The 27,434-nt window shown below is 54.4% G+C and overlaps 1 protein-coding gene and 1 pseudogene across 1 annotated transcript in view; both read left to right on the top strand.

Annotated features, from left to right (window-relative positions):
* Window positions 1–258: 258 nt before the first annotated feature.
* Megf6 (multiple EGF like domains 6) overlaps window positions 259–27,434 on the top strand; it is a 104,547-nt gene continuing 77,371 nt past the window's right edge. The window contains exons 1-3 of the mRNA XM_052178322.1: window positions 259–620; window positions 6,847–6,981; window positions 12,030–12,139. Of these exons, the coding sequence (XP_052034282.1) occupies window positions 502–620; window positions 6,847–6,981; window positions 12,030–12,139 (364 nt within the window). The 5' untranslated portion in view covers window positions 259–501. The remainder of the gene's footprint in view (window positions 621–6,846; window positions 6,982–12,029; window positions 12,140–27,434) is intronic.
* LOC127679744 (60S ribosomal protein L24-like) overlaps window positions 12,486–27,434 on the top strand; it is a 37,890-nt pseudogene continuing 22,941 nt past the window's right edge.

Raw genomic sequence — 27,434 nt, forward strand, 5'->3', positions numbered from 1 at the left:
AGCTGTAAAGTACCGGGAAGCGAGCTTAGTCTTAATGGTTGGACTAGGAGCCGGAGAGGGGAGGGGCTGAAGCGGCTGGAAGTGGGCTCTCCCTATTGGGATGGTTTGGGCGGGGCCGAAGGCGGAACGGGCGTGGCCTGGGCCGGGGGTGTGGCCAAAAGGGGCGGGAGCAGGGTCCGGAGGGGGCTGGGGTCGGGACGGGGGGGGGGGGGGGCGTGTGGCGGGCGGGCCTGACGTCTGGGGCGTCCCGCTCCGAGTTTGCTCTCCATCACTCCTGGCAAGTGTCTGGCCGCGCCAGCGGAGCGCGAAGGTCTCAGAGCTCCGGGCATCTGCCCCATCCGCACCTGCGGGGACCTGGCGCCCCGCACCTGGCGCGGCTGGGTTGCGGTGCTCCGCTGTCCTCCCGGGTATGGCGCGCGTGAAGACAGCGTCTACCGGCCGCAAGGGCCGCCTGTGAGTCGAAGAGCCGAGGACCGAGTGGGGAGCGCGACCGCGCGCAGTATGCCTGTCCGGGTAGAGGCGAGGGCGGCTTGGCGCGTGGTGGCCCTGGCGCTGCTCCTGCTCCCCGCCGTGCCTGCAGCCTCCCAGCCGCTACCCCAGCGCCCGCTGCAGCCGAGCATGTGAGTAGCGCGAGTCGCGAGGCTCCTGGCGGCGATGCTGACCCGGACCGAGCTCGGGGCTTTGTCCCTGGGGCCACAGAACAATGGGCTCTTTGCTTTAACTGAGGAGAGGGATGATCTAGACCCGGGGTCTCGGATTGGATTTGGGGCCCTCCAGTCTGCCGCAGGGCTCATAACCTCCAGGTTCCCGCCTCTGCAGTTAGGGTCCTGCAGACTTAGACGGATGCCAAACTCTGGAGAGGTGAGGAATCCAAGCCCCTGCGGCGCAGGGTCCATCTGGGGAGCCGGCTTGGAGGCGGCCGAGAGGAAGCAGCCTGGTCCCACTTCCTCCCCAAGCTGGTCTCCTGGGGTCCGGGGGCCTGCGCAGGGGCGGGGGTGCCCAGAGGGGGCTGCCAGAACTGTTTTGTGTGTTAAACACGTGCGCTCTGGGGCCTTGGGAGAAGGAATTCAGTACTAGAATGGGCAGGAAGAGAGGGTCAGGGAGCCAGCGGCGACCGATTTAATTTTGAAAGATGATTCCCCAACAGGCCGGTTAGCGGTCTCTCTTAAACTGCAAAGCGATCCCTCTGTTGGCCTCAAAGGAAAACTGGTGCGAAGTGAGCCGGAGAGTGGATGAGGTGTACGGATGAGAGGCCTGGCCCTCACCAGCCCTTCCCCGCAGGGTGCAAGGTGGAACCTTGTAAACTTGGCAAGACTGCTGGGGCAGCATGGTAGGGAGTGGATGAAGCCCTTCAGGCCCTGGTCAGGGCTTCCACTCTGCCAGTTCAGACACCCTTTCACCCCCAGAAGAGACTTGATGCTTCTGTCCAGGGCTGGCATTGATGGATCCACCATGTACCTGGCCGTGAGAACAGTTGTGGTTCCCTGGAGAATGAGAGACAAGCTTCCTACTGGGACAGGTGCCCTCAGGACCTCCTCCCTAGGTCTAGCATTGGTCAAAGGAGAGCTGGATCTGAATTGGGGTCCTCTAGCCCATGAACAGACGCAATCTGTGTCCCTGACTTCTGCTGCTCATTTCTCTTGACTGAGTTTGCCCAGAGGGAGCTTCAGCCCTAGAAGGATTATTGCAATTAGCATGGTGGGCTAGGACTGCCAGGCAGCCCGTCCCTTCTGTGCTTGAGAGGAGCTGCAGACACGGTCTTCTTGAGGTTCCAGGTGGGTGGATGCAATCTGGCACGTGTGGAAACTGTTGCTAGTCGTTTATGGGTCCCCACCCAGCTCTGTCCAGTCCTGCTGATCTCCCTGGGAGTGGAGCCGAGGGCTTGCTGCCTGTGTCCTGCTCACCTGGGCCCAGGAAGCCTTTCACAGTTGAAAAGGCTGTTGGAATTAGCTGTGAATGGTTAGTGGGAGAGTCTGTCCCTTCTTCTTCTGGTTGCAGTTTCCAGAGACTGCTTTCCCTTCTTCCTGCAGAGGTGGCTGCATCTCTGCAGCCTGTGCACCCACTTGCTGGCCCTTCTGTGTCCCAATAAGCCTCTGTTCTCAGATTGTCCACTTTGGGTGGGTCTGAGTTCTAGGTTGGGCAAAAACCACTGGCTCTCTTCCCCAGACCTACATCTCTTGGGCATCTGCACACTGGCTCTAGCTGGCTGGGCCGGTGAGGCAGTTTCATTTGGCCAGACCAGTGGTGATATCTCCGTGGGCTTTGTAGGGGGAGTTGCTTAATTTGCTGAACACACAGCAGGTGGAAGCCATGAGGACCAGCTTTTAGAGGTGACCTTGCAGGTTTGCCCTTAGCTCTCCGAAACAAGGAGGAGCAGGGGAGGGGTGTTGGGAAGATAGCCAGGACCCTAGGAAATACTTCTTGGCTGATCCTCTTTGCCCTGCTGCTTTTCTCTCCTGGGGAGTTCTGATGAGCTGGCAGGGCCTGGCACAGCTGCCGCACCTCTTTGGCCAGTTTTCCTGAACTGATAACCGCAGTTTTCATAGCACTTTGTCATCCTGCCCATTGCCCCTTACAGCTGGTCTGCAAACCATGGGCCTCTGTGGGCTCTAGGGGCAGGGCCACCGCTCGCACTCCCATCCCAGGTGCCCTACAGACTTTCATGAGTCTGCTGGAATAGTGTGGGTGACTCTCTGGCTGCTCCTGACCAGAGGTGCTCAGAGTCAGTGGGTGGAGCATGGCCACCTGCTTGTTTTTGTCTGTAAGCTTTGACTTTTCAGCTTGGAGGAAGTATCACTTGCCTGTTTCAGCTGGGGATGGGAATGCCGAACAGCATAGCGTTGGCATGACTGCTTAAGGGCTTCCTGCAGCCCTGTTGAGGATGGAGAGAAGGGTTGCCCATGTGTTGAAGCTCTGATCAGCCTGAGGCTGGCCAGTCACATATTTATACGCAGCTTCAAAGCACAGGGCTTCTCCCAGTCCCAGCTATGCTAAGAAATCCAGTGCCAGGGCTTTGGAATCAGCTAATGATATTGACCCTCTCCTACTACCCAGGCAGGCAGTAAGTCCCCCCAGTTCAAATTCCACCTTGCAAGGAGCTCTCTGGGCATACTGGCCAGAGGGCTTAAACAGCCGCATTCTCTGTAACTGGGGCTTCTTCTAGTTTATCTCTCGAGTAACCCCTTAACTCCCTTTCTTCAGGATGTGAGGAGGCTGACGTGGTGAATGACCAGACACCCCAAAAGACAGGAGGTGCTGTGCTCATGGAGCAGGGGAGCGGGGGTGGGTATGGAGCAGGAGAAAGACTGCATGTCTGCCCAGCACCTGGTGCTGGTCATGTGCCCGGCAGGAGGCACCTGAGGGTCTCTGATCTGCCCTTTCTCAGTGTTGACATGCCCCAGACAACCTCTGGGCTCCTAGCCCCAAAGCCTGACACTTTCCAGTGTGCCAGCTGTACGCAGGGCAGGGAAGTATGTTCAGAGGTGAGCCATGAGGTCTAAGGAGGGAGGTCTAGACAAGGCCCCCCTGAAGCTATCGAGACAGTACGCCGCCCGCCCACTTCCACTCCTTGGTGGAGGGTGTCAGTGCCATGTGCATGCCTGGCTTCTAGCTCCTGCAAAGACCGCCAGATTCCCGGAGCCCCACTCCCTCCTGCAGCTGGCTCTGCAGCTGGGCTGAGGTCCCCCCCTCCCCCCCTCTGATGGCACTGGGTCTACCTTGTGGTTTGGGCTTTGCTTTCCTGCCTTGGCGGGAAGCTGTGTGAGACGGCAAGGAACAGAAAGCTACCTTTGACCTGCTGAAGGGACTGAGTCTTTGCTGCATTCTTCCGGGGCCCTGAGCTGAGGCTGTTTTTTGTTTCTCTCGTGGTTTCCCTTCCCCTAGAGCTCCCCATCCTCCATCATGTATGTGTTTGCAAATTCCACCTTGCAAGGAGCTCTCCGGGCATACTGGCCCCGAGGGCTTAAACAGCCACATTCTCTGTGACTGGGGCTTCTTCTAGTTTATCTCTCAAGTAGCCCCTTAACACCCCTTCTTCAGGATGTGAGGAGGCTGACATGGTGAATGACCTGATGCCCCAGAAGATAGGAGGTGCTGTGCTCATGGAGCAGGGGAGCGGGGTGGGTGTGGAGCAGGAGAAAGATGGCCATGCGCTGGCACCGGGTCCTCTCCTCCTCAGAGAGGCACTGGGTTCAGCATCTACCATCCCAACCCTTCATTCATGCCAGTTAACCGCCAGGTTCTTGTAAGAGCTTTGAGACCTCTAGGTTGGTCTCCTGTCTATGTGGATTCCTGCAGACCCTCGTCACATGGTTGGAACCAGTGACATTCTCTACATGTCACAGATGTCCTTATACCAGCTGCTCTCTCAGGCCTTAGGTGCCGACCAGGGATGGGAGCAAAGAGGGAGAGGAGCTACTCTGCGGCCATGATGGAGCAGTTACCACCTGGCGGGGAGAGTTCTAAGCAGCTAGGGAGACAGAGACCCGGTGTCCCTTCTCCTAGGCCCCATCTTCTGTTGGCTTTCAATCAGCTGTACTCACCACTAGCCAGAGGTGTGTGTGTGTGTGTGGTGTGGTGTGGTGTGGTGTGTGCACTCAATGAAACTTCCATATATTCAGGGGTCCCATAGAGGGCAGTCTCCTGTGGGCACACAGCAAAGTGAAGACCCCAAGGATCAAAAGTGAGCCCAGGACCCAGGCCAGAGAAGGCTGAGGAGGCCTTTCCCTGTGTGGGGACTACCGCCCTGTGCAAAACCCCGCCCTGGCCTTGTCCCTATATTTTAGCCTGGGCTCCTTGGCTCAAAACAGGCCTCTAGAACTCTGGATTCAGTATTCGTACCTAATATCTGAGAGGCACGGCAGAGCTCAGGAAGAGGCAGGGTCTTGGGTCCAGGCAGGCACCATGTCTGATTAGCAAGTGATCTTAAAACAACTCAGTGAGTCAATGTCACCTTCTTTCTGGTGGGGAAAGGGGCACCCCATATGGTGATGCCTAGAGGGTGCCTGGTATCGGCAAGGCAGAGGGTGGGGGTGGGGGGTCTGTCCCCTGGGACATTGTCTCTGTGAAGTGGCAAAAAAACCCTTTCCCATTGGGTTGTGGAATTTCACAGCCGCTCAGTCCTGTCTGGGGTCCTGCCTGGCTGTGGGGATTGCATCCATAGCTACAGTGTACATGGGTTTATCCCAGATCCCACTGCTTCATCCTGGGACCTGAGAGGCCTCGCCCTGCACTCACCCCAGACTTGGCATGGCTAGCCTCTGCCCTAGATGGGAAGTTTGGGAGACTGGGGAAGGTACAGTGGGGAGGGAACTGCCCTGCAGGAGGCCTTTTTTTTTTTTTTTTAAAAAAAAGATTTATTTATTTATTTATTTTATGTATATGAGTACACATAGCTGTCTTCAGACACACCAGAAGAGGGCGTCAGATCCCATTACAAATGGTTGTGAACCACCATGTGGTTGCTGGGAATTGAACTCAGGACCTCTGGAAGAGCAGTCAGTGCTCTTAACTGCTGAGCCATCTCTCCACCCCTCCACACCCCTACCCCGGCAGGAGGTCTTAGGATGGGTTATGGCAGCCCTGTGCCTGTGGCTATGCTGCGACAGAAGGAAAGCTAAGGTTTAGATGACCTGGCTTCATGCTGGGCAGGTGCAGACCTGCTCAGGGCAGGGAGCCCCTGATGTTTGTCTTGTACTTTCATCTTGTCTGCAGCTGGTCCCTGCACTTCCCTGCGGGGGTGGCTTTCCACCCAGCGGAGCCAGGGAAAGAGCAAAAATAAAGGCCTCTGGGTCAGAGCATCCGTCTGGGGGTGGCTGGTCTGGGGCCAGAGCTGCTGGTTGGGGTGGTCTGGGTCTCTTAAGTACTGAACTTTGGACAGCACTCAGCATTCACTGAGAATAGTGAAGCTGTGTGGGATGTGTCTGTGTCCCCTGAAGGACCGTGAAGGGTAGGAGGAATGGATGGCCCCTGCTTACTCTGTGCCCTGAGGAGGGAGCGGGAGGGGCTGTGTGCAGAGGATTGCCAGGCTTTCTGTAAGTCCCCACCCGATTGGAAGGCTGGCGAGCCTTACTCTGGTCTGTACTTGGTTGCCTTGTGCTGGGGACTGAGATCAGAGCCTGGGCAATGTTCCCTTTCGTTCCTTGGGCTGTGTGGGGTACTCACCTGCTTCCCGGCCTGGTCCAAGTTGTGGGTCTTGTCTTCAGTCCCACAGCTTGCCTTAGAATCCCCTGGTCCCTCAGGATCGAGCGAGCCTGAGTTTTGTGTACATTCCCAGCTGTGCATTTGCACATGGTCCCTCCACTTCAGTTCTCCTGACAGGGCAGGAGCCTTTTCTCTACTTGATGGGCCTGGGGGGGGGGGCTGTCTTGGGGGTGGCCAGGTTTTTGGTTTTCTATCGAGTTGCTTGTCCCCACCCCTACTCCTGGGTCACATCCACATACCCCTGTGTAGTCTGAGGACAGCAGGGAGACATTGAGGTAGCAGGAGTGAGGGAGGATGTCCTGGGGCCTGGGACTTGGGGACAAGCCTGAACCCCCATCAAGGCCTGCAGGTCCCCTCTACCCTGAGTTCCTGGGCTGTTGTCCACAGGGGACAGCAGATTCTGCCTACCTTGAAGATTCTCAGGGACAGTGCCTTGTGCAGCTCAGGATCCTGGTGGAAGACGCCATGCATGGCTCTCATTCCTTCTTAGTCCCTTAGTCCCGGAGTCCAGAGTGGAGGCCTGGTGGGCAGCGTGCTGTGGCCTAGCATGGGATAGTTGGATACCTAGTATAGGCATAGAGGCGTGGCTGTGCCAGCCAGCTGTTGCCAGTAGAGAAGTTGAATATCATTGTCCTTTCTTTCCAGGCCCCACGTGTGTGCGGAACAGAAGCTGACCCTGGTGGGCCACCGCCAGCCTTGCGTGCAGGCCTTCAGCCGCATAGTGCCTGTGTGGAGGTCAGGCTGCGGGCGGCAGGCATGGTGTGTTGGCCAGGAGCGCAGGTACGTGGTGGAGATCCTGAGCTGATGGGGACCAGTTCTCAGCTAGAGCAGCAGCCGTGATCTTTAGGGTCAGGCAGCTAGGACTGGGGCCTCACCTTGGTTTGACCTGATTCCCTTCACTGCGGACATGGTCTCTTACCCCCAGACTCTAACAGGCCTGCTCAGGCAGGCTGGGTCACTTATGAGGGTGGGGAGGAGCCCCTGTGGTGGTGGTGGTGGTGGTGGTGGTGGTGGTGGTGGTGGTGGTAGTGGTCGTTGGACCCTCAGGGGATGAGTGCTGATTGGCCAGAAGGTAGAATTCCTGCTCAGCCCAGCTGAGATTCCAGCTGGAGATTCCTGCTCAGCCGCTGACGCTGACCCCGGGGCCTAGTGCCCAATCCTGTGAAGATGTATTGCTCAATGTTTTATTTAGAAATCAAACTTAAGGAGTGCCTTTGCATAGCTGTCCTCTGCAGGGCCTACCTGAGGGGAAGCCGGGCAGTGGGGAGCAGTGCAGAGTGGAATCAGTGCGTGTTGAGGAAGTGGTAGAATTGGCTGTAGCCCTAGCCAGATGGAGAGTGTCTCTGACAAGAAAAGCAGCAGCAGCGTGCTCAGGATGAAGTCTCAGTGCTGCTGCTCCTGTTGGGTCTGGGGTTCACAGGGCACCTTGACCTGCTCTGCCTGACGTAGGAGCTCCAGGGGCAACTTGAGCATTAGTGTGTGTTTGCTGTCCATTAGGGCTTATGTAGGATAGCAATGGAAAAAGTCCTTGTCCAGGACACCCATGGTAATGTCTGGAGGTGGGAAGTGCTGAGGGGTGGGGGTGGGGGTGGGGGCTGTATCAGATGGCCTGGGGGGGCATGCTGTTCCTGCCCCATGGGGTAACAGGCTGCAGGTCAGGAGACCAAGGGGAAAGAGGGGCCTCCCATCCTCAGAGGTCAACAGTTTGTACCTCTCCTTCCAACCTTTCACGTGGTTGTGTGTGCACATGTTTACGAAGCAGCATTTGGACCCCCCAAGCTGGCTTGCCCTGCCCATAGCTTGCAAAAGACACAGTGGCTGGAAGCCCCTGAGCCCTGTGGGTGGCTGTTCTGTGACAGTCAAGGTTTAAAGGTTGGCAGGGGGTCCAAAGTGGCTGATGACCTACTATGTAGGAGGGCCACACTTCCCTGGCTCTGTGCATGCTGGGGGAGGGGCAGAGCCCTGGTGGAAAGGTGGCGTGGAAGATGGTTATTTGATGTAGTGTCTCTGTCAGGGTTTTCTGGATATCTCAAGATGGCTTGGGGGGCTGGAGTGTCAGGGTTTTCTGGATATCTCAAGATGGCTTGGCTACTGACTACTCTTCTGAAGGTCCTAAGTTCAAATCCCAGCAACCACATGGTGGCTCACAACCATCCGTAATGAGATCTGATGCCCTCTTCTGGGGTCTGAAGACAGCTACAGTGTACTTACATATAATAATAAATAAATGGCTGTGTCAAGATTCTGGGATTCCCCCATCATTCTGCCTGACTCAAGGTATCTGGTTCCCTTCACCCACCCTCTGGCCTAAAACACAGAAGTTCATCCCCAGGTGGGGGTGGGGGGTCCCATGTGGCATTTTGGGTTCTAGGCCCCAGGTAGGGCCCCGAAGCTCCGGCTGAGCAGCTATGGTTGAGGGCATCCTCTTTGTTGGACACAGGCCTGTTTTCCTCCTTCACCCTTCCTACTCTGAGGTGACTCTGAGTCTTTCGCCTTTGTGCCTCTAGAGAATGACAGGCCCAACCATGGAGGTCAGAAAGTATGCACACCCGCCAGGCTCACCTCAGCTACCCATGCACAGCAAACACCGGCGTCCTTCTTGCTCCAGTCGACGTCCTTCTTGCTGTCTTTCCTGAGCACTGGGAAGTTCCCCCAGTCCTTATCTCAGACAGTTGTCCTACTGTGCTGACCCCAGTTTATCACTCTTAAGCCAGCCCAAGACACCCTCCCTTCTCCAGAGCGCCTGAGCCGGTGGGACATTGTTTTGTCTCACTGAACAAGACTCACTGTGTCTCAGTCTCCACCCAGAGCCCTGGGGCCTTGTCTCTCTTCCTAGGCTCATGAACGGAGCCCACACTGGGATGTACCCTGCGCTTGACCTGAGTGACACAGGTGTTTAATATGGAAATGAGGTCAGGTAATGTGTCACCATCAAGTCTAAATGCAAGGGGGTGGGGCTAGTGGGCTCTGATGTCACCCTTGCTGGCCCTCTAGCACTTGAGCATATAACTCAGCCAAGTGCTGAATTCAGCCACCTGTGGGGTCACCAGTGGGCTCAGGTGGTGCCCAGGCCTGAGGGACATCACTGTACATTGTAATGTCAGGCTTTGAATATGATGTGATTGTTGTGCTGCTATAGAGGGTGTCTTAGTCAGGGTCTCTATTCCCGCACAAACATCATGACCAAGAAGCAAGCTGGGGAGGAAAGGGTTTATTGAGCTTACACTTCCACACTGCTGTTCATCACCAAAGGAAGTCAGGACTGGAACTCAAGCAGGTCAGGAAGCAGGAGCTGATGCAGAGGCCAGGGAGGGATGTTTCTTACTGGCTTGCTTCCCCTGGCTTACTCAGCTTGCTTTTTTATAGAACTCAAGACTACCAGCCCAGGGATGGCACCACCCACAAGGACCCCCCCCCCCCCTTGATCACTAATTGAGAAAATGCCCCACAGCTGGATCTCATGAAGGCATTTCCTCAAGGGATGCTCCTTTCTCTGTGATAACTCCAGCCTGTATCAAGTTGACACACAAAACCAGCCAGGACAGTGGGCTCCTCTGTTTCTGGCTTTCTCTCTCTCTCAATGGAGCTGGAAACTCACTGCATAGCTGGTCTGGCTGACCAGTGAGCTCCCTGGCTCAACCCCTTCCTCTAATGCTGGGCTCACATGCATGTGTAGCCATGGTCGGCCGTTAACGTGGATGTTGGGGGTTCGAACTTATATCCTGTTGCTTTCACAGTATCTGTTCTCACCCACCGAGCCGTTCCCCTAGCCCCTAGGGTTTTGTTTTGATTTGGGAGGGCACCCTCTTCTTGAGACAGGGAGGCTGTGCCAACGTCAGCCTGAGAGGCCAGAGGGAGTTCAAGGGTCTTAGAGAGTCTTTCCTGACAGGTCAGACAGACATCCAGGTTGCCAGGCTGGGAACTCTCTAAGCTACATAAAGAGGTCCTTTGAGGGGCAAGGGAAGAAGAATGGAAAGTGTTGGCCCTCAGATTACGGGCCTTTAAAGCCCAGACTCATGAGTTCATGGCCATCATTCTAACCTGGTCACAGTAGCCTAAAATCTGACATGGCCCCCAAAGCCTCCATCCCCACAGGTTCAGAGCCTAAGTGAGCTGGTGCCATCTGAAGGTGAGCGGGTTTGGTTCTCACGGCTGCCTGGCCTCTCCAAGAATCTTTTCCTTCAGGGGCCTTGTGGAGGAGTGTCGGGGGGGGGGGGGGGGGGGAGGGGCACATAGCCCAGCCCTGTCTGCATGCAGCCCAGGCAAGGGGATAAATATTTACGATGGCCAGACTCTAGTGCTCTATCGCTGCCAAATATTATTCACGCTGTGGTCGGTTTCTGTCCGGGCAAGTGGTTTCATGTCCTGCCAAGGTGGTATTTTGTAAGGCACTCCCAGGGTTTCTGTGTGAAGAGTCTGTTCAGGAACACATGCTTCCGGGAAGTGGCCTCAGTCCTGTTTATTGCACAGAGCCTAGGGCCGCATGGCTTTTGGTGTGCTGGCCCTAGAAAGAACAGGCTGGTTTGTCACCTGGAGATACAGCTGGGCCACCTGACCATTCCCCAGGGCCTCGAGGGCCCTTGACCTGTGGCTGCTGGCCTAGCTTCTGTGGCTGTTGACCCTGAAGGCTGGAGACTGGTGGGGGAGGTAGGAGTCACCATCTTTTCTTCCTCTACCTGTTTCTCCACCACACTGCCTCTGGTTCTTTGTGGCTCCTTTTCAGTCTGTCTCTCTAAGCATCGAGGTTTCACCGTCATGGAGCCCCAGAGGCATGTGCAAAGCCATGAGCTCTGTGTTCATTTCCTAAAGCTGCTGTGACAAACACTGACAAATCAAGTGGCCTACAAACAGCTCTGGGGGGAGGCTTGGGAGACGGCTCAGTTGGTCAAGTATTTGTCACACAAGCGTTAGAAACTTGTGTTCAGATCCCCAGAACCCACATAGCAAATGCTCGGCAGGCACAGTGTCACACACCTGCAACCCCAGTGCCGAGGGGACAAGGCCAGGTGGGTCCCTGGGCTTGCTGGCCAGCCAGGCTAGGCAATTGGTGAACTCCAGGTTCAGTGAGAGACTGCTTCAAAAGGTGGAAAAAATATGACTGAGGAAGACACCCAACACTGTCTCCACATATATGACACATGTGTGTGCACCCACACACAAAATAAAAATTAAAAAGACAAGCCATTTTTTTTTTAAAGTTGGAAGACCCAGTATGGGGCTGAGGTTCTGTAGGAACAGCTATCTCCGTTCCCCACTCTGTACCCATGGCTGTCTTGTCATGTCTATCTTGGGGTGTCAGCAGCTGCCCCATCTCCACATGCATTTCTTATATTCTCAGGGTGCCATTCACCACTCCCATGTGTCCCCCCTTAACTGATGATGGGTTCAACAGATTTTTGTCCCCTAGGCAAGTCCCATTATAGGCAGGCATGGATTTGGTGGGAGCCGGTGTTCAAACCTAGTATCAGAAGTGTCAGACAAAGGGACCACCAGACTGGGCGGAGCTGACGACCAGCGGCAGCAGCTTTCTGTCTTACTGGTTACCACTGGAGCGAGGGAAGGAGGCTGAGCCAGGCAAGGGTAGGAAGAATGGAGCCTCCAGTAGCCCTCAGGTTGTTATGATCCACCCTGTGAAGGAGGCAGACAGAAGGAGCCAGGCAGTGGTGTGTGGGGTCCCAGCTCCCTGGGTACCTTAGCCTGCTCACCTTGCATGGGCAAGCACCTATGTAGGGCACTCCGAGAGCTCAAACACCTATCCTGGGGCTCTCAGAGAGCTGAAGCACTGACCCCGTAATAGTCAGCACATCTGTCTGTCTCTTCTGTTCCAGGACTGTGTACTACATGAGCTACAGACAGGTTTATGCCACAGAGGCCCGCACTGTGTTCAGGTGCTGTCCCGGCTGGAGCCAGAAGCCTGGCCAGGAAGGCTGCCTCTCAGGTGAGTATCCATCTCTCTCAACTGGTACCGGGCAGACTCTGAACAGAGGCACAAGTCACGGGCAACGTCTGCCTTGGCTTGGCTCCCTGGGTGCTGGCCCATGGCTTCTGTACTTCTAGCCTCTGCTTTCAGCCACATGAGAGATGCCCAGGGACCTCCAGCACCACAGCTCTGCCTGTCCAAGACGGTTGGAGTAGAATTCAGAAGGAAAAGGGGCAGTAAGTCCCAGCGTAGTCTGGTAGAACTGGGAGGCAGAGCTGGCTTGGTGCTGCTGTAGGAGGGAGGAGGGCAGACCTGAGCATCTGCCCATACCAGGGACAAAGAAGCAGGCTCCTGGCCAAAGACCATGGCTGTGGCAGCTGCTGGAGAGGCCTTGGCCTGCAGGTATGGGACAGGTGGGTGTGAGGGCAGGTGGCTGGCTGATGTTAGGGAAGGTAGCTGGCAGATGTGGGGGCAGGTGGCTGGCAGATGTGGGGACAGGTGGCGGCTGTCAGTGGATGTGGGGACAGGTAGCTAGCAGGTGGATGTGGGGATGTGGCTGGCAGGTGGATGTGGGGACAGGTGGCTGGCAGGTACATGTGGGGACAGGTGGCTGGCAGGTGGATGTGGGGACAGGTGGCTAGCAGGTACATGTGGGGACAGGTGGCTGTCAGTGGATGTGGGGACAGGTGGCTAGCAGGTGGATGTGGGGACAGGTGGCTGACAGGTGGATGTGGGGACAGGTGGCTGGCAGGTGGATGTGGGGACAGGTGGCTGGCAAGTGGATGTGGGGACAGGTGGCTGACAGGTGGATGTGGGGACAGGTGGCTGGCAGGTACATGTGGGGACAGGTGGCTGTCAGTGGATGTGGGGACAGGTGGCTAGCAGGTGGATGTGGGGACAGGTGGCTGACAGGTGGATGTGGGGACAGGTGGCTGACAGGTGGATGTGGGGACAGGTGGCTGGCAGGTGGATGTGGGGACAGGTGGCTGGCAGGTGGATGTGGGGACAGGTGGCTGGCAGGTGGATGTGGGGACAGGTGGCTGACAGGTGGATGTGGGGACAGGTGGCTGGCAGGTGGATGTGGGGACAGGCGGCTGTCAGTGGATGTGGGAACAGGTGGCTGGCAGGTGGATGTGGGGACAGGAGGCTGGCAGGTGGATGTGGGGACAGGTGGCTGACAGGTGGATGTGGGAACAGGTGGCTGGCAGGTGGATGTGGGGACAGGAGACTGGCGGGCAAGAGTGGTGTTCCTGACGTCACAGGTGTCTGGGAATCACGCTCCTCACGTTGAAGAGTAAGCGTGATAGGATTCTGGCTCCCTCATGGCCCCACCATTAGAAACTTAGCTCCTCGTCCTGAGGTGAACTCCAGTGAGAAATAGGGACCAGAGTAGGGATGCTTGCTGATTTTTTTTCCAGGAGGGAAGTGAGTCACTCTCCGGAAGGGAGCAGAGGGAAGAGGACAGGAGGCCAGCCTGGAGGTGACAAGACTGGGCTGCGGGCCAGCATTCCCTCAGGTTGGGGTGTTCTGGCCCAACACCATCTCCCTTTCTTCCATGTCTGTCTGCTGCATCCCCTGCTTCCTGGGGCTTGTGTGGGGGCACAGGCATCAAAGACCCTCAAGTTTCTGCTCTGAAGAGGGGGGTCCCCTGGGCCTGACAGAGGAGGTGCCAATAATGGGATGAGACAGTAGGGGGCCACAGAGCAGGGCCGGATGGGAGGTAGGTGGGGTTCTGGGGCTTACTGGGATCAGAGGGCAGGGCTAATGTACAGCTTCTGGCTGGGGTGCTCTGAGCAGGATAGTTTGTAGCCCCATGTAGCCCTATGTAGCCCCATGTTCCCTGGGATCTGGTGAACATCCCAGGGTGAGCGTGAGCAGAGGCAGGCCAAGCCAGCTTTGACCCATGACGGAGTTAGGATACAGGTTTTTGTGGCAATGAGGTCATTATGACAGGGGAGGTGTGTCTGTGGCAAGGCTTTGAGTGTGGCCGTGACCACCTTTCTGTCCCTATCCTGGCTGATGGAAGCACTGGGGCCTGCTCTGTCAGGTGCCCTTGAATGAGCCAGATGCCAGGCCACCCACATGTGGACGCTTAAAGAGCTCAGGTGGCTTGTAACTCCTGGCCTGGGAGCAGGGTCCCCAGCACTGGTGAGGCTGTGGTCTCTGTGGGACACCTCCCCAGGGCAACTACCGGAGAGCAGTGGGGTTCTGGCTGTCACATGGCCTGTGAGCCGCGGCAGGATCTCCACCCAGAGCCTGAGCTTTCCGTAGCTGTTTGTTTTGAAGCTTGTTTTCAATGAAGGACTCTTAGTTCAGTGTCCGACTTGTTTGTTTAATGATCCTGGCAGAGCCTATGATCCAACATCTCTGTCTCCGGATGCGTTTCGCCTTCCTTGTTTATCACCGTCTGGTTCCCATCCTTGAGGGGCTGGTGTAGGTGTCAGCCTGGGCCTGTCCCCTCCCTAGGACCTGGAGGCCCAGCACGCCCTGCACGTTCCCTGGCGGCCACAGACTCCTTCCTTTGGCCACCATTTTCTCAGGCCATCTCTGCTAGCTGCTCAGTGCTGGTGCTTGGTGTGTGTGTGTGTGGAGAGGGATCTTAGGGACGGTGCCAGTTTTGGGGAGTCCATGGCCTGGTGAGGAGGCTGAGAGTAAGCAGATAACCGATGGTCAGTGTGGGATGGGATGTAGAGGTAGGTGAGGAGCGTCCCAGGAGTGGCTGATTGGCAGGCAGGGCTTGCAGGGGCTTGGTCATGGTCTGGGTCCCACCTCCAGTTTGTGTTTCCCTCTCAAAGCTGCCCCTCTGGAGCTGGTATCCAGCTGTTGGCCACATTCTCATGCCTCTCTGAGGGCCTGTGCGCAGAGGTATTGGGCCAGGCAGGACTGTGGGACAATCGGCTACTAGTGGGCTACCCTGTACAAGCCAGGCAATGGAGGCAGGAAGCCCTGTCTTACCTGTGGCCTGTGAGGTGTCAGCCCCCAAGGCTTGGCTTGGGCAAGTGAGATAAAGCCCATCTCAGAACCGTGGACGCAGTGAGTAACTTCTCATGGAGACTGCTGGGTGAGAGATATAGTAGGCGCTTACACAGTGTCCATGTGTCTAGCTATTATTAAAGGAGGTCTGGATACCTGTTAGTAGTGGGGATGATAGAACACAGGGTCACTTGCTGAAGGTTCAGAGGGTGGATCTGTGTCAAGCCATGACCTCCAGGGATGGGACCTGGGGGTTAACTGCCAAACCAGCTTAGCGGTTTAGCGTGGTTCCTCCCTTCTTAGTGAGGGCTGCGGAGCTCAGATACCGACAGAGGTTCCCTCTCAGCCATCCAGCTCTGTGTTTTTCCATCCTAGGGACCCTGGGAAGCCTCAATCTAGCTTCTCTTTGGCTTCCCACTGTTGCAGGCGAGAGGCCAGGACAGGCGCAGTAGGAGAGGGCTTCTGCATTAGAATGTAAAACTCTAGATGCTCTCAGTGCCTGGAGCCCTTAGAGGGTCTGGGTCCCCTTGGTCAGCTGTGAAGATAAGTAATTCCCCTCAGCTCCCTCCCAGTCAGCATGCTAGCTAGGAACGGCGAGAACCAGTGGGGTCAGAAGTCCTCATGCTGGAGAAGTAGATTGTCATTTATTTCGAGGGCTGGGGTACACCTCCCTATTCTTCTATCACTTCTAGCTCCCTCCAGTGGGAAGGGCAGTGCCCTGGCTGCCAACTCCAACCCCTCCCCAGCCATTGTGAAGTTTCCTTCTTCTTGTGACCTGGAAATTGTAGGACGACGGTGTCAGCCCGTGGGTCATTGAGCCTCACAGAGTTTGCGTGGGGGTGATGGAGTGATGGAGGCCAGAGAATGGCAGGAAGCCACTAATCGGGGTGTGATTTCTCCTAGGACCATTAATGGGACTATGGCTGGGAGGTGACCAGAAAGAAAAAAGTGCTGGGTGGGGTGTCGGGGCCAATTACCAGGCTTCCCGAGAGCTCTTGTGGCCCTGTGACGTGGGTGCGGAGGGACCGCACCCCCTCCTGCTGGTCTGCCTTCTGCTTCCTGTTTCTCTGAATTCTGCTCTTATCCCAAGTACGTGACAAAGTTTGCTCGGACCCTCCTAATATCTAAGCTGTAGCTGCCCAGGGTCTATGCGGGGACTCTCCCCTTCCACCAAAGGAAGGGACTCTGAACATAGCCATCAAGATGCCAGTCTTAGCAACAGAATATCAATCTGTAGCCTTGGCTGGCCTGGAATTCACCATATAGAATAGGTTAGCCTTGAACTCACAGAGATCTCTGGCTTCTGAGTACTGGGATCAAAGTCAGGCTCCACCTTTCCTTGTCCCTTTTGAAGTCAGTCATGTACATCCAAGGACGGCCTCAGGCTCACGATGCAACAGAGGATGGCCTTTAACTTCTGATCCCCCTGCCTCCGCCTACCAAATCACAGGGATGACAGGTGTGCACCACCATGTCCTGCTTCTGTGGTGCTGAGAGACAAGCCTTGTGCATGCTAGACAAACACTACACTAATCGAGCTGTGCCTCCAGACCTGCAGCTCTTAGTAGGGTGTGTATTATGGATTCCCAATTATAGCATATCCCAAACTGAGGACAAGGACCATCTTTAGAAAGAGAACCCATATCAGTGCAGCACAGTGCCCAATGTGTGCCTCAGCATCACTGTGGGCACGCCACTCCACAGCTGCTGTGGAACAGAGGAAGCGAGGGGCGGGGCACACAGCCTCCTGGGAGGGCGGGCAGTTCTCTCTAGTGAGAAGTGTGTTGGCGGCCAGGGACAGGATGAGGCTGGAGCTTGGGACAGCCCTGCCGAGGTCCATGGCAGCCTGTGTGTGCAGGTGACCTTGTGTGGACCCCAGTAGGGTAGCGAGCATGAGGTACGGAACTAGGGAATGAGGCTGAATTACCAGAGGGAGGCCAGGACGGAGGAGGGAGGAGCTGTTAGTGGCTGCAGCAGCAGCTGAGCATGACGTACCATCCTAGTGTTAATATCTAAGTTTCATTGATAAAAACAACAAACTTAGCTTAGGGGATAAAGGGTTTGTGCCTGTTCAGTTTTGTGTCAACTTGACACAAGCCAAGGGTCTTCCAGGAAGATGGGACTCCATCAGACTGACCTGTAAGCAAGTCTGTGGGGCACAGTTTTTTGAGTCCTGATTGATGTGGGAGGGCCCAGCTCACTGTGGGCGGTGCCACCCCTGGGCTGGTACTCCTGGGTTGTATTAGAAAGCAGATCCGTGATAGCAGGGGCTAGACACCTCGCCTGTGTGAGCCATGCTGTAAGCTGCAACAATCCCTTTCCTCCTCAAACTGGTTTAGATGTGGTGTTTTATCACAGCAATAGAAACCTAAGTAAGACAGGGTTCATTCAGCTCACAATTCCAGCTACGGTCCGTCACTGCAGAGGAGCTGAGGCAGACGGCTCATTGAAGCAGTGAGTTACATCTACAGTGAGTTACATCTACAGTGAAGAGCGGAGTGAGGGCAGGAACAGAGAAATATATATAGAGAGAGACAGAGAGACAGAGATACAGAAACACACAGAGAGGGAGAGAGACACAGACAAAGACAGAGACAGAGAGAGATAGAGAGAGACAGAAACAGAGATAGAGACAGAAACAGAGAGAGACATAGAGACAGGGAGAGAGACAGAAACAGAGAGAGACAGAGAGATAGAGACAGGGAGAGAGAGACAAGGAGAGACAGAGAGAGACAGAGACAGAGAGACAGAGGCAGGGAGAGACACAGAGAGAGACAGAGAGACAGAGACAGGGAGAGACACAGAGAAACAGGGAGAGACAGAGACAGGGAAAGACACAGACAGAGAAACAGGGAGAGACAGAGAGACAGAGACAGGGAGAGACACAGAGAAACAGGGAGAGACAGAGACAGGGAAAGACACAGACAGAGAAACAGGGAGAGACAGAGAGACAGAGACAGGGAGAGACACAGAGAAACAGGGAGAGACAGAGACAGGGAGAGACACAGACAGAGAAACAGGGAGAGAGACAGAGACAATATGAATGTATATACATATTTGTCAATGCTCTCTCATTTTTCTTTTTCATGACATGCAATGATGTGGCCCCCATTCTGGGTGGGTCTCCGTTAACTGAATCAAGAACATCTCTCATAGGCATGCCCCCTGGCCAACATGATCCAGACAGTTCCTCACTGAGGCTCTCTTTCCCCGGTGATTCTGGATTGTGCCAAGTGATATGACTAGTGATCACGGCTACCGGCCATGATCTGAGGTCCAGGGCTCACAAAGTAGCAAAGATCGGCAGCTACGAGGTGCCATTTAACCAACCACATGGTGTGAGTCCTCACCACTGTGCAGAATGGAGCTAGCACAGGTTGGGGTGAGGCGCCCAGACTGCTGTGGAGGGCTGAGGGAGGCCTGAGCAGGAACCCTTTTTCCTAGCATTGAGCCGGGATGTAGTCAGAGTAGCCAAGGCTGGGCAGTAGGGAACTCAGACCTACTCTACCTCAGTGAGGCGGGACACCCAGGGTCTCTCATACCTTGCTGGTCCCAGTGTGTGCTTTGTGTGTCTGCAGGAAGAGAGCTCAGTCTCTCGACTCTGCCTGGGGAACTGTAGTCTGGAGGATGCTGTGGTGCGACCACTCAGACTTCCTCCAGTCCTGGCCTTCCATGACCACTGCTACTTCCTTGGTGCTAGGGAGGGTGACATGCAAGGCTGTCCGGAAAGAGGCCAGGCGTTTTCTTAGATCTGTGGGCAGGTGGAGACATTTGTCACTGTGGGGACCTGGAGGCACCGAGCCTCGATCCTATTCACCACCTGGCTGTCCCAGCAGCATGGCCCTTCCAGTTGGATGTCTAGGGATGAGGCCTGGGCTCGGGTGTCCAGCTGTTGTGTCAGGCAGGTGGCTCCTGCAGGTCGTCTCCTGGACTTCCAGGTCTTTCTGGCTGGCTTGTCAGGGATATGTGGGAGGAGCTGCAGGAAGGTCACTTGGACCCCATCGCCCCTCTGCTTCCTGCCTCAGTGTCTGCTTTTCCTTTTTGGTTTCCGTTCTGGCTGCCTGTCAGCCCTGCACCCCAGTGTGGGAATTGGATATGCCAGCTCCCAGGACCTGGGCTTCCCTTCCTCCACATGGACGCTGGACCTGCTCTCAGAGCCCACGGGGCCATGCTGTGCCACTGTGACCTTCTCTTGTTATTTCCTTGAAGTAGCTTAGGTCACATGACCGCAGAGTCCCTGTTAGGATCCCGTGGTGTGATTCCCATGCATGTGTACCTGGACTGCAGTCCAGCCGGATGAACCAGCCATATCTAGCCTTGCATAGATCTGTGCACACTGAGACGCCTCACCCACCCCTGCCTGTGTAACTGTGTGCCCACTTGTACGACGTAAGCTCACATTCATACACATGCTCTACCACACTCCCTGTCTTAGTCGGCATTCCAGTGCTGTGAAGAGACACCACGGCCAAACTTCACTGACAGCTCTTCTGAAGGTCCTGAGTTCAAATCCCAGCAACCACATGGTGGCTCACAACCACCTGTAATGAGATCTGATGCTCTCTTCTGGTGTGTCTGAAGACAGCTACCGTGTACTTACATATAATATAATGTAAATACATCTCCCCCAGAACCATCCCCTCTCTGCCTCCCATCAGAAAAGAGCAGGCCTCCCAGAGCTACCATATAAACAGGGCATCACCAGCTACAGTAAGACCAGGCACATACAGTCATGTTAACCCAGTAGGAGGAAAAGGGGTGTCCCTGAAGGGCTATGGGTGCTGGGAGACTCGTCCAAGCTGCCGGAAATCTACATGGGCATCTCTCGTTACCTGGGATATGGTCTTGGGGATATCCTTGATGGCCTCAGGGTGGAGGGTGAGGGGAAGAGAGGGAGGAAAGTCATTTACCCACAGAAGTCAGGTTCGCTGTTTGCCATGCCAGGGATGGAACCCACAGCCTCGTACACACAGGCAAGTACTACGCTGTTGAGTCAAACTCCCAACCCCTTCCAGGAGCTACTGACAGTGACTGTGCTTGGAGTCTGGGAATGTGTCGTTACAGGGAAGATGAGCCTCGCTGTGGGGTCTGCAGGCACATGGTGGGTGTCTTAGTTAGGGTTTTACTGCTGTGAACGGACACCATGACCAAGGCAAGTTTTGTAAAAGACAACATTTAATTAGGGCTGGCTTACAGGTTCAGAGGTCCAGTCCCTTGTCATCAAGGCAGAAGCATGGCGGCATCCAGGCAGGCATGGTGCAGGAGGAGCTGAGGGTTCTACATCTTTATCCGAAGGAACAGACTAGGCATCCTCAGGCAGCTAGGAGGAAGATTTCCAAGCCCATCCCCACGGTGACACACTTCCTCCAACAAGGCCACACTTTCTAATAGTGTCACTCCCTGGGAGGAGCATGTACAAACTGTCACAGTGGGGTACAGAGCACGGAATCAGGAAGAGACACCAGCCACCTGGAGCCCCTAGTGGTGCTGAGTGTCAAACGGAGCCCTTCATGTTGGAAGGCTCAGGTTATGATATCTATGCTCTGTCAACTGTAGTTGGGTAGCCGGGTGGGCTGGAGGGTGGAGGCTTCTACCTCATGAAGTGTGTGTCCCTGGAGCTTCCTCTCCACCTTCCCGCCGACAGAACTCAGGCTCTCAAGCTTGATGTGGCTGTTGGCTTTAGGCCTGGCCTCACTGCGAGGGCTTTGGCAGGTGGCTCGACCCCAGGCAGAGGCCAGAGAGCAGAGGCATGCTCCCTCCTCTGTCTTCTGTGGCCCATCTGTGGTTGGGCTTGGCCCAGCACACTGGGATTCCTGCCTAGCCCTTCCCTGGAGACCCAGAGCCTCAGTACACAGCACTGGCTGTCTGAATGGGTTCCATATGTATAAGGTTCCTGGTAGAGAGGACGCTGTTGGGTGGGGCACACGATCAAGACCAACCCCAGCAAGTTGTAGGTATCAGCCGTCCTGACAGAGAAGTAAGCAGGGGCTGGCTTGGGATCAGGGGAGGACACAGTAGACAGCTGGTCGCTGGAGTGTTCTCCGGCTCTGGGGGACTCGAAATGTCCCTCCACCTGCTTAGGCGTCAGAGGACTTGGTCTTAAGTCCCTCCATCTGGCCTCGCATTTCAGGCTCTGAGGGAGTTCTGAAGGGTCTCTTCCCAGTCAGCAGCTAGGAGGAGGCCCTCTAGCTGGCTTCCTGCCTCGGCCCAGCCCGGCCCAGGTGTTCAGCAGATTGGTTGGTGTTTTTATAATGGTCATAACATACAACACGTTACTATACTTGATGCTGTGTGTTCGGTTTCTGTAGTCAGTTGTCAACAGTGTCTACCTGATGGTCCTTTCTCTGCTGCCTCCTCCTCTGCCCATGCTGGGACCTTATGCTTTTGGAGCAAATGTTCTGTCAGTGAGCTAAATCAACACACACAGCACACACACATACACACCACACACACACACACACATATATACACAGCACACATACACACATACCACACACACACACATATATACACAGCACACATACACACATACCACACACACACACACACATATACACATACCACATACATATACATACCCCACACACATACACAAACAACATACACATATACGCCACACATGCAGCACCTACATACACACACATACACATGGAGAGAGAGAGAGAGAGAGGGAGGGAGGGAGAGAGAGAGAGAGGGAGGGAGAGAGAGAGAGAGAGAGAGAGAGAGAGAGAGAGAAAACCCTTGAACTTGCCGTATACTGGATAGAGGTCCCTACCTTTTATAGGGTCTGGTTAGAGTGTTTAGAAGCCATTTCTTTTCCTCTTTGTTCCAGAATTAGATGTTTCTTTGGGCAGGGAGTGGGAAAGGCCTGGGAGGGAGAGAAGGGACTCTTGAGGACACAGTGGGGGCAACGGGCCCTTAACATGGAGCCGGGCTCAGCCTGATGGAAACAGGAAGACCCTACCTGCCTTAGCATCTGAGAGAGAGAGAGAGAGAGAGAGAGAGAGAGAGAGAGAGAGAGAGAGAGAGAGAGAGAAGGGAGAAGGGAGGGAGAGGAAGGGGGAGAGAGAGGGAGAAGGGGGGAAGGGGAGAGAGGGAGATAGGGAGAGAGGGAGAGAGGGAGAGAGAGAGAGGAGAGAGAGAGAGAGAGAGAGAGAGAGAGAGAGAGAGAGAGAGACCATACTCCCTGACGTCCCTGCTCTAACACCATCTGCTGTTGGATACTGGTCACTGGAGCTAATGTGACAGGCCTCCCTGTCCCCTGAACAGAGACCAAGGAGTCAGGTGTCTGGCTAGCACCCATTTTCCACCCAAGGGGTGGCCACCTTGACTCTGTTGGAATGGAGGTCTCTGGATATCAAGAGCCTCCTGTTTGATGAAATGGCAGGCCCAGACCATTCTTCTAGTGTGAAGATTATGGAGCCACAGACTTTGGCTTCGTTTCCCTGGTGTATGCTGGGCATTCAGGTACTGGGGTAGGTCACAGTATGGACACAGAGGCTGGTGGCCTCTGGCCTTGTAACACATTCTTACTATTCTGGGGACCAGAAGCTGATGGCCTCTGGCAATTTAACTCTCGTTTGCTATTCTGTGGCTATAAAGCCACTGGTTTCTGGCAATTTAACTCCTGCTGACTGCAGCAGAAGAAAAAAGCTTAGGTACTTGAGCTCAGTTTTCTTTGACTTAGGCCTCTAGCTGGTGAGAGGCTTAGAGTTCCTTAACTCTTTCTGAGACAGAGAGAATAACAAAAGAAAGAAGGAAGGAAAAGAGAGAAAGTTCAGGCACACACAGAGACATGCGTATTGGATTAAACAGAGTAGGGCTAACAACACCCCTTTACTGCTGTTCTCAGTATTTATACTTCCTCAGGATAATTGATCCCCCTTTTACTTTCATAAGTTCATAGGAAGTTTAAGGCAATAGTTCATGTTATAGATCGACAAGGTTTAAGGAGTTACAGCAGAATTGTTTATAGGCCTTTCCATTAAGACTGATAGTCAACTAAATACCTGACTAAACAGATAACATTTATTATCTGTTACTAGCTTCATAAGTTCATTATAAGCTTAAAACGACAATTCTTATGTCTTAATAATATGGTTTTGTCAAGAGACAAATCACCTGCCTTGTGTCTCATGTTGAAGTCTTGTATAGATAGACTATAGATATAGATAGTTATTATTTTATTACTTGTCCTTGCACCTACAATAAATTGTCCACTTCCAGTTTATGGCCTTTAGTTACCAGATAGTGGACTCATTCATAACCTAGAAGGAATGTTTTCCTTGATCATAAATTTGTTTCAAGCCTGCTTCATTTTTCTAGTGCAATTAGCTTGTGACCTGTGAAGGTTTAGAGAGCTCCATTTGCAGCTTTTATTCTATAGGGGGCTTGGGATTACTAGAATATAGGAATTCTATAAAACCATTATCAGGAATTATGATATCATCAATTTGTCTAAACAGCATCATTATGTGAAAGTACATCATCATATAGATTCTCTAGGAAATCTGCCCAATAGGGTGGGCAAATGCCCAGGAATCATTAAGCTGTGTACTAGTGATGGGAAAGGCATATTGGCAGTTAGAAGCAATATTGGGTTGAAGTCTCTAAGGACCTGCATTCTCAGAATGTACCTGTCCCAGGCATACAGAAGGGTGGGCCATCTCCCAAAACTCACTTGCTTGCCATAGCCTTTCCAAGATGGCTTCTGACAGATGTACAACCAAGGTAGCCTCATGGGCAAGGAGGACTTCCATGTATGAATCATGGTGTCATGGTAGATGTCTTAGTTAGGGTTTTACTGCTGTGAATAGATACCATGACCAAGGCAACTCTTATAAGAACAACATTTAATTAGGGCTGGCTACCAGGTGCAGGTTCAGTCCATTATCATCAAGATAGGAACATGGCAGCATCCAGACAGGCATGATGTAGGAAGACCTGAGAGTTCTATATCTTGTTCTGAAGGCTAACAGGAGAAGGCTGGCTCCTAGGCATCTAGGATGAGAGTCTTAAAGCCCACCGCTACAGTGGCACATCTACTTCAACACAGCCACACCCCCTAATAGTGCCACGCCCTGGGTCAAGCATATATAAACTATCACAGCAGGCTTGGCTTGGCTTTGGTACCTTGTAGAATGAGTTAGGATTTTGCTCCACCTACAGGTACTGTTTAGCTGTGATTAGGTATGGCTATGACTGGGGGACACTTCAAGTGACAGCGTGTGACATAGGACTGGTGATGGCTGACTTAGCCATAGGCCGTGATAGTCTCCCAGTACTTAAAGAGTAGGGGGCTTTTCTGCATCCAGGCCCGGTCCCTCCCTTTCCCTCTAGGGCTAGAGAGCAGATCATAGGTAGGCTGCTGGAGCTGGGTCTACACGTGGAGGGGTCTCCAGCATGTCCACATCCCTCTGCGTAGTCCTTCCTTTTCTCCATGGTGGCATGCATCAGTGCCCTTTGTTTGAGTGGTGGCTGCTGGGTGCCAGCTTGGTGACTGGAGCCCCTCTGAGGCACCAGGCACTGGCTGTGTGTAGCCTGTGGGTAGGGAACCGTAGGTGGGCTTCATAGAGTAGTGGCTACACGAGTAGAGGTGCCTTCATGGAGAGGTGGATAAACTGTGGCGGATTTCCTCACCAGGAAGAAGTAGAGGTTGCTTGTGGAGGTCTAGTCTGCAGGGTGGGTGAAGGGGTAGTAATACAGTGGGGTGTACAGGAATGGGTGTGTGGGAACAGTCTGCATGGCTGGGTGTGTGCAATAGATGTGCAAGTAGGGTACAGGTGGGGTGAGCGTGTAGAACAGGATGTAGAGTGGGTGTGCAGGGTTGGGTGTGCAGGATTGGATGTGCAGGATTGGCTGTGAAGGGTTAGGTGTGCAGGACTGGGTGTGCAGGACTGGGTGTGCAGGACTGGGTGTGCAGGACTGGGTGTGCAGGGTTGGCTGTGAAGGGTTGGGTGTGCAGGACTGGGTGTGCAGGATTGGCTGTGAAGGGTTGGGTGTGCAGGACTGGGTGTGCAGGGTTGGGTTGCAGGGTTGGGTGTGCAGGATTGAGTGTGCCAGATTGGGTGTGCAAAGTTGAGTGTGCAGGACTGGGTATGCAGGGTTGGCTTGCAGGATTGGGTGTGCAGGATTAACTGTGCAGGGTTGGGTGTGCAGGACTGGGTGTGTAGGACTAGGTGTGTGAGTTGGATTGTAGGATTAGATAGATGTGCAGGGTTGAGTGTACAGGACTAGGTGTGCAGGGTTGGATTGCAGGATTGGGTGTGCAGGACTGGGTGTGCAGGGTTGGATTGTAGACCTGGGTATGCAAGGCTGGGCAGGTAGAGCTGGGTGGTTGTGAACATTCCTTCTCTGGGGAGAGATAAATAAATGCCTACCAATGGCAAACCAAAGCATGATTCTCAAACTCAAAATGCAGCTTGGGAAAGCGCTGAATGTATTGGGCTTGGAGAGCACGGGTGAGAGATCATGTACAGGGAGGTGGGCAGTGCCAAAGCAGCCATATTACAGAAAGCCTTTACCCCAGCACGAAGGACGATTTCCCTCGCATTGCATCGCATAGCTAGAGTGCCTCTACTCAGTTAATCTTCCAGTCTGTGTACTCGTCCTGTACAACTGAGGCCAGAACAGTACAGATGGCTGAGAGGCCCAGGAGCCTGAGGGGCTGGACTCTTGATCCAGTGACCCTTCCCAGCCCTTTCCAGGAGGGCACTAGTAGTTGCCGGGTCTGATCTCCAGGGTCTCTTGTAATCACCCCTCTCTGAAGATGATGGCTGCGGTAGGGCTGGAGAAGGCTGGCTGTGTAAAATAGGGCTGTGCAGAATGAGACCCGTTGGGCCAGGTGTGCGGGACTATAGTCCTGGATGTACTCAGTATAGATTGGGGCCTGTGGGGATGGGGGTTGTGTGCAGGCCAGGTGTGTGAGTTCTGAGCTGCTTTGGGGACAGCCTCGTACCCCTGCCCAGTCCCACAGTCACTGCCTGCTCTCTTCCAGAAGCTGGATTTGGGCACCACAGACCCGGACTCAAACATAGTTGGGGCTATTTAACCAACCTCTAAACTATAATTGGTTCCAGTTTTGAAAACAAAAGCTGTATTTTTCTGGTTCCCCCAAATTCTTTTGAATGAGGGGATGAAGGAAGAAGGATCTTTGTGGTGCCCATGGGCAGTGTAAGGAGCAGGGGGTGGGGGTAGGGCAGAAACTTTGCCCTCTATCTCCTTCTCCCTCCCTCTTGCCATCCTCCCCACCCCCATCACAAGTCAGCCTTAGCTGCGTTGTTCCACACACTGGCTGCCAGGAAGCCTGTCTGCAGAAGCCCAGGAGGCCCCTGGAACACAAAGCAGGCCTGTGGAGTTGGAGAGACAGGCCTTGGGCACAGCCTGCAGCAGAGGGGCCTCCCCAGCAGACGAGGCACAGTCCCTGGGCAGCAGTCTCTGTGTGATCATAGCTGACATCGGTGGCACAGCACTGGCCACCCTTAGTACTCATGTGACCAATGTCACCCAACCTTTGCAATGTCACTGCCATCCTGAAGTGGATGGCTAGCAGTCAGCACAGGAGGAGCTGAGGCTAGCCCAGAGGAGGTCAGGAAGCAGGGTCACTGTGAGAAGGACTTTCGCAATGGCAAAGGGTGTGAGGTTGCAGGACAGATGGCTAGAGTGACCATACCTGCTTCCTGCTACCTCTCCCTCAGGAAGGACCCCAGGACTTCTGTCCTCTGTGCCATTTTGGTCAGTCCTATCAGGAAGGCGGGGGAGGAGAGCCAGATGATGTCCTTCCTGTCTGTAAAGCGTAGAGCCTCTGTTCTACCAGACCAGCCATGCACACTCTGTCTTCACATCCAGAGTCACCACTGTGTGTGGTCTGCTCTTTGTGGGTGACTTGGCATCACCTCCATCCACCCCAGTGTCTGCTGGTGACATTTGCATGGCTGGCATTGGATAGCGAAAAGACAGGCAAAAACTTGCGCTCAGCCTGGGAGTTGGTGGCACAGTGACAACTGTCCCTCTCCTGTATCCATCACGGCTGGCCTTATGGAACCAAGTCTTTCTTGATACCCAAAGCCAGGCTTGTTCTAAGCAAATGAGCTTTTCCTCCAGGTCTCCTCCTGGCCTCTGTTTCCTCTCCCGTGAGGGATGGGCTGGTTCAGAGGGTCTCTGGCGTGCTGGAGAGGCCAGTGGTCAGGGCGGCAGTACCATCCAGCAGAGCTTGAATTGTCTATAGAGCGTCTACATAGAGGCGGGCCTGAGGCCTGGGAAGGTTTGGAGTTGGACAGGGGTCAGGATGAGTTTCCAGAGTGAGGGGTAGGGGCAGTGGAGCTGTGAGAGGGAATGGGGG

This window comes from Apodemus sylvaticus, chromosome 3 (genome assembly GCF_947179515.1).
Source record: "Apodemus sylvaticus chromosome 3, mApoSyl1.1, whole genome shotgun sequence".
Taxonomy (NCBI): Eukaryota; Metazoa; Chordata; class Mammalia; order Rodentia; family Muridae; genus Apodemus; species Apodemus sylvaticus.